General features: G+C 36.3%; 1 protein-coding gene across 4 annotated transcripts in view; it reads right to left on the bottom strand.

The window, feature by feature from the left end:
• Positions 1-473: 473 nt before the first annotated feature.
• Positions 474-7,282, bottom strand: part of LOC122335301 — an 18,598-nt gene continuing 11,789 nt past the window's right edge. The window contains exons 7-15 of one of the 4 annotated variants that reach the window (XM_043233132.1): positions 6,055-7,282; positions 5,286-5,364; positions 5,038-5,147; positions 4,847-4,897; positions 4,141-4,223; positions 3,918-4,061; positions 1,597-1,686; positions 1,215-1,257; positions 474-929 (exon numbers count right to left, since the gene is read on the bottom strand). The exon at positions 6,055-7,282 is cut by the window's right edge and continues 312 nt beyond it. In XM_043233132.1, coding sequence (XP_043089067.1) covers positions 4,859-4,897; positions 5,038-5,147; positions 5,286-5,364; positions 6,055-7,113 — 1,287 coding nt within the window. In that variant the 5' untranslated portion in view covers positions 7,114-7,282 and the 3' untranslated portion in view covers positions 474-929; positions 1,215-1,257; positions 1,597-1,686; ... (1 more) ...; positions 4,141-4,223; positions 4,847-4,858. The remainder of the gene's footprint in view (positions 930-1,214; positions 1,258-1,596; positions 1,687-3,917; positions 4,062-4,140; positions 4,224-4,846; positions 4,898-5,037; positions 5,148-5,285; positions 5,365-6,054) is intronic. The other 3 variants (XM_043233134.1, XM_043233133.1, XM_043233131.1) reach the window with 3 other exon arrangements.

The following is a 7,282-nucleotide window of genomic DNA, read 5'->3' on the forward strand; positions in this document are numbered from 1 at the left end:
GGGTTTTTTTATAAAAATGAAACGAAATTGTATATGCATCTCCATTCAAAAGAAATCAGTACGTTTAGTCTCTTCTGTTCACCGAGGCTGCATTTATTTGGTTAAAAATACTGAAAAAATAATGCATTAGTGTTATTTAATATGACTTGGTTTACATAACATGTGTGCTTTCTATATTTATTATGTGTATTATCATTTCTTTCGGTCTAGTTTGTGTTTCTCATTTTTGACCAAGATGGCTTTTAGAGAAAAATATGCTTTATGTGTGTGTATTAATATATATATATATATATATATATATATACTCAATAAACACACATATCATATAACTAAAAACTTTTATTTTGGATGCGATTAGTCATTTGACAGCGCTAATATACATTATATATACATACATATATATATATATATATATATATATACATATATATATATATATATATATATATATATATATATATATGCTGTACAATTCATTTATTTAGTAAAATAACTAAAACTGGAGTAAAGCTGTATTTAAAAAACAAAACTAATTCTTACAAATGTGCGCGTTGAATTTCGAGCCTACAGTACAAGAGATTATTATTTAAGCTTGCTTTATTCGTCAGTAATCTCCTTTTACGTTAGAGTCATCTTGTACAGTACTGCATTAGTGAAACGGGACAGATGGAGACGGTGCTGGTGTACGTTCAGTACCTGTGTTTTCCTGCACTGGATTTATGACAGTGAACGAGCTCTTGTTAATTAGCCGAGGAAACTCTCTAGCTTCCATTGATTTTCACTTCCTCTCCTCTCTTTCTTGTCGTTCTTCTTAGCGGGGGATTACAGCAGTTGTTCACAGAGCTTTCAGTCCAGTTCTGCTACATAATCATTTTCTGATGTTGGACTCACACGCTCCAGCCGCATTACCTGTCCATCATGACCTGCAACTAATTCCAGACGAGAGCAATTCATATTTCTAATCAAAACATACAGCTACAAGTTATTAAAAAAAGGCATTCCACATTTTTTTAATTGCCAGTAAAAAATAAACAAATATAAATAAATAATATATATATATATATATATATATATATATATATATATATATATATATACAGAGATGCATAATATACACAATTTAGATTTTTAGACAATTATAATTAATTAGATTAAATGTTACATTTTAATTAAATGTTAAAATAATTACTTTAAATAAAAACAATGATATTTACCTCCTTCCATCACTTTTGTAACTGCTGTATGCAAGGTAGCAAACTAAATAAATAAGCATAAAGAAAGAAACTGTTCACGTGTATGAAACAGAGATAGATACAAAAAAATTATTCTGAAAATATTTAGCATTTAATCAAATATTAATCAAAACATGCACTGAATAGGTAAATAATTAAATAAACTTATTTTTATTAAATTAAAAAAAAAAAATATATATATATATATATATATATATATATATATATATATATATATATATATACACACACATTTATTTTATGCATCTTTATGCATGAAAATACAAAATGTATATATTTTAGCAAAACAAATGTTTTTAAACCTATTTAACCGAACAAATTAAATCAACAAAAATGTATTTACCTCACACAGCTATTTTTATTCTCCACATTGTGAGCAGCATGCACAGGATTGTGGGACATCACCAGCAGTGAAGGACATCTGTGCCGTCATCTAAAACAGACCAAATGAAGACGTCTCAAGATTCAGGACAGACACCGATGCTCTGCAAGCTGCCTGGGAACTGGTGTTCCTCAGTATTAGGACTCTCTTTGGTGTTACTATTGAGTACTTGCCGTGCACTACTGCAAAAGCCACAAGGTTGAGTTGTTTTGACCTTTGACCTTTAGAAATGCAGTCTGCGTTCCGTGCACTTTGGTCGGGGAGCACAAGTGTGCGTGTTTGTCTATAGGTGAATTTCGATTAGTCCTTTCACAGAGCGCCGCTGTAATTTCCTCAGATGTAGCCTGCTGACGTATGCAGAAGAAATCAGGCCTAAACCCCAGAGGACCGCGGTGACCCACACACCTCCGAGCGCGCTAACACGTGCTGCGCAAGCACAAAGCAACCAACACACACACACACACACACACACATCTCAGATGTTTCTCCTCAACAGCAAGTCAGAGATCTCGATATGAACTCTTTTCTCATTAAATTCTATTGATCTGAGCTGCCACCTGCAACTATTGACTCGTTTCCGTGACGATATTTTGTGAAAAAGTAAGCTTAAATGATTAACTAGCCTCTCTATTGAGTCTCCTGAGCTCTAAAGGAGCAACCTACAACTTATAAATATGAGCGTGTGTTACAGTAATTAACGTTAGCTCAGATTCATAAAATTATATCATTTATTTTACATCACCGAGATACCATTTTAATATTTGTAAAGTTCAGTTACTTTGTTTTTGACATTTATTTAGGTATTTTAGATTTAACTATTTTTTTTTATTATGGTTTCAGTTGCCTGTAACGACCCTAAATAACACAGGTTTTGCTTTTAATAATGTATTAACTTGAAATAAAAACAACAAATGCTTTAGAAGTACCATTGACTTGCCATTTCCTATTATTTCAGCTTTATATTAATTACCCAAAACATTTTTAATAGTTTTCGTTAACAATAACAGCACCCATTCGCCATGGCAACAGATGCAGCGGGTGTTTTTAAGGAGTTTTGACGGCCCGGAGACGCTCAGACATTTCCTACCCAGAATGCTTACATCTCATCTGATCTCATTCATATCAGCTCTGACTGGATGGGCCGCGTGACATTTGGATACTCGAGGAGAGCCATTTTATCATTCCCAGGATCGAGGAAACGGGAAGCATGCAGCAGCAAATGTTAAAGCACATCAAAGACACACAGCCTGGTGTTTTTGCAAGCATTCATGGTCAAAATGACGACGACGATGTGCGTGTAAGTAATAAATATAAGTAACGAGGAAGTAATATGTGCATTTTAGATTATATGGTATATTACAACTATATTCGTGTACATATATAAACGCACAGATGTTTATTTAGTAATCTTGTAATTTATTTAATTACTGTAGTGCTGTCTAAAGGTTAATCGCATCCAAAAAAAATAATAAAATAGTTTACATAATACATGTATGTGTAGTGATTATTTAATATGTATGCATAAATGTTTTAAAAATATTTATATGTATATGCACATTTATATAGTATATTATTATATTATATAAATTATTAAAAATTATATTATATAAACATATTTTTCTTAAACAGATATATGCAGACATATGCCTATATTTGTATTTATATATACATAATATATACAGCGTACACTCATATGAAAAAGCTAATTAATCATGATTAATTTTCACAGCAATAATGTAATATATATATACATACATATATAGTATATCTAACCCTAATGTATTTATTAGATGCTTCTATTCAAAGTGATTTATCGTACTAAAGAATCAATAACACAAGAACTGCTTAAATAAACTAAATAAAATGTATCTTCACTTTTCTGAAAGCTTCATCTGACTTGTGCTTTCCTCTGAATAAGCGGACAAGCGGGGAAATAAACAAGGGATTCATTAAAAGCTTCCTGAGAAAATAGCGTTTGATGAACGTGGCGCTTTCTGCCCCTGCAATGATCCTCTACGGCGTCACGCTGAACAACACACTTCACACACACTTCACACACACACACACACCGATCTGACCTCTCACACTCTGCCCACACCGTCCGCAGCTTCATAATGACACTCAATGGGAGCCATTTTTCAGCCGCCGGCCTCACGGGATTATTTACATTATAGTTAATGAACAGAAATCGGCTCATAAATACACGTACAAACTCGAGCGGGCCGAGAGGGTAGAGTCGGTTCTGGATGGAAACGTGGGTAATGGGAAACGGCAACACTTACGACAAACAAAAGTCTGAGTGAAGAACATTAGCGCGCGTGCTCTCGGGTGTTTGTGGGCCAGCGGATGTCAGTCACTTGTGGAATTGAGGTCGTTTTCGTCCGCAATAAGGTTAATAACGGTTACCGGCGGACTGTAGTGTGCATCTGAAACAATTACAAGTGATCATCGGGGTCAGAGGTGCAGGACAGACACGGAGATGAAGCTAAACTTCGCTGAGGATACCTGGGAGGAAGGCTATGCCAGAATTTGCGTCGTCCGGGAAAAGGGCAGTCTGGCAGTGAGTTCAGCTCAAAAGACAGCAGATACTGTCGAAATAAAATGTAAAAAAAATAATAACTATTCACACTGTTAGCCTCCAAAAAGACAAAGTTTAAATGAAAATCTAACATGCTATGCTTTTTCAAAAAATTGCATATTATTTTTGTATATAATTTCAGGCAATAATTTCGACGGCAGACAGAGAGGCTACAAAAACACACACACATACATACACATTTTTATTGTGTTAGCTAGCTATTTTTTACGTAATTAGTTATTCAGCCTAGTCAAAATAACCTGCAGTTTGATTTAAATGAATTGGGATGCACATCTCTCATTGCAGATTAACAATCATACACACACGCACACACACACACACACACACACACACACACACACACACACACACACACTCACACTCACACACACACACTGCACACACTCACACTACAACACACACACGCACACACACACACACACACACACACACACACACACACACACACACACAACACGCACACACACACACACACACACACACACACACACACACACACACACTGACAATAAAGTTAGTCATAGACAGCAGCCGGAGACTATATGTGCACTAAATATTGGCAAAACAAAAGTCTGACAAAAGATGGAGGAGGAGTTGAAAAAAAAGAAGTACCTTCATCTCACTTCAGAAGAAGAGACACGTTTTCATGAGAGCTGGCACTTTCTGGGCCGCCGTGACAACAGTGCGATGCCATGCGCCGCAAAACAGAGTGAAACTTCATGCAAATATGCAATGCTTAAAACTTCGCGCGATGCTCTGTTCACACTCAACAGGTTTAATGCAAATTCGGTTATCACTAGTACCTGTAAAAACCAAACGGTGTGAGCTGAACACACTTCAACCCTCCGAACGGGAGCAGCGGGTCTGTGGGAACCATTCTTCAGAAAGTGCTGTTCGTTACTCATCACCGGCCCTCGAGCCAAACACACGGACAGAAACAAGTTCATTACTTCCACGTAAACGGGTTAGCGTCTGAGCGGTTGTGAACGTGTCTGAGGATGTGCTGTTTTCAGGCGGATGAGATCTGAATCAGTCACGCTGGTGAACTCACTGCGGTGGGGCATTTCTATTTTGCTCTTCTCGCTCTCTTTGCCAACATTAGGTTTGAGGCTACGTCTGCCACTGCGGTCCTGCAGGAAGAGGTTAAAGAATTAGGAAACATGGCAGCTCAATAACTTCAACAGCTTCTTCCCTCATGAGCCAGTGTGAAGGAGCCAAAAAAATCTATTTTCAATTTAAAAATAATAAACTAAATAAAATAAGCTTGGTTTCAGGTAACATACATGAGTAAATTGCTAAGAATTTTCAGACTATAATTACATAACCTGATTAAACAACGTTGCCAATTATTTATAGATAAAGAATAAAAATATATATATATATTTTAGTATAATGTTTAAATACTATAAAGTTTATAATTTTAAAAGAATTACAGTTTAATACATTTATATTAGAATATAATATGATTTAATATTAGCCTTATGCTATATGATTTAAGAAATTGAATTAACAGTAACATAAAATTTATTAAAAACTAAAATAAAAATGGTATATTACAGAAATATATTTTGAGAAAGGAAATTTATAGAATGATAAAATAGACTGTAATAATTATAATTATTATAACTATTAATCTCGGTTAAATTAATATATTAAATATGCCAATTAAATAAATGTATGAATGAGTATGTATAAATAAAAATACATTTATGTGACTAAGAACAATAATTAATCGTATTCAAGTTTTGTTAGTATCTGGCGAAGCAGTTAACTTTATTTAGAAAGGCAGTTTAAATTATTTAGATTATGAGATATCTTCCCAAGCTTTCCCGGCACAGCAGCTTGTCCCTGTCCTGTAATCCTCCTCCGGTTATCCGCCGGTCACTGGGACAAGAGTGACGGAGAACCTGCATCAGAAAGAAGCGTGCTATCTGCAGGTTCAGCAGTGCGTGTCTGAAATTCACTACAGATGAGATTAGAGTCAGTGCTAATGAAACCAGTCTACGTTCATTACGTTCAATGAAACACAGCAGAAGAACAAACAGTGTCACAGGAAGGAGTGACACAGACAGACGGACTGACGGACAGACAAACTGACAGAAGGACTGACGGGCCGACTGACAGACAGACAAACGTACGGTCGATCCAACTGACGGACAGATCAACAGATAGACGTATGGACTGACTGACAGAAAGACTGACTGATGGACAGACAGACTGACATATTGACGAGCAAACTGACAGACAGACAAACGTACAGGTGGACTGACGGACGGATGGACAGACAGACTGACTGACAGATGGACAGACAAACATACAGGCAGACCAACTGACGGATGGATGGATGGATGGATGGACAGACAGACAGACAAATGTACAGGTGGACTGATGGACGGATGGACAGACAGACTGACTGACAGAGGGACAGACAAACATACAGGCAGACCAACTGACGGATGGATGGACAGACAGACTGACATATTGACAAATAAAACTGACAGACAAATGTACAGGTGGACTGACAAATGAATGGACAGACAGACTGACTGACAGATGGACAGACAAACATACAGGCAGACCAACTGACGGACGGATGGATGGATAGATGGACAGACAGACTGACAGACAAACAAATGTACAGGTGGACTGACGGACAGATGGACAGACAGACTGACTGACAGATGGACAGACAAACATACAGGCATACCAACTGACGGATGGATGGACAGACAGACTGACATATTGACAAATAAATCTGACCGACAAATGCACAGTTGGACTGATGGACAGACAGACTGACAGACAGATGGACAGAGAGATGGAAAGACAGATCGTACAGGCAGACCAACTGATGGACGGATGGACAGACAGACTGACATACTGACAAATAAAACTGACAGACAGACAAATGCAAATTGTCCTCATTAAAAAACTTGTATTATTTAATTGATAAAATATGAAACAAATCAATATATTAACTACTTTACTGTGAAAATATTTAGAATAACTATCATTATCAAATGGTTTGTCCAGTAGTAGAAAGGTGGC

This window comes from Puntigrus tetrazona, unplaced genomic scaffold, assembly GCF_018831695.1.
Source record: "Puntigrus tetrazona isolate hp1 unplaced genomic scaffold, ASM1883169v1 S000000746, whole genome shotgun sequence".
NCBI lineage: Eukaryota > Metazoa > Chordata > Actinopteri > Cypriniformes > Cyprinidae > Puntigrus > Puntigrus tetrazona.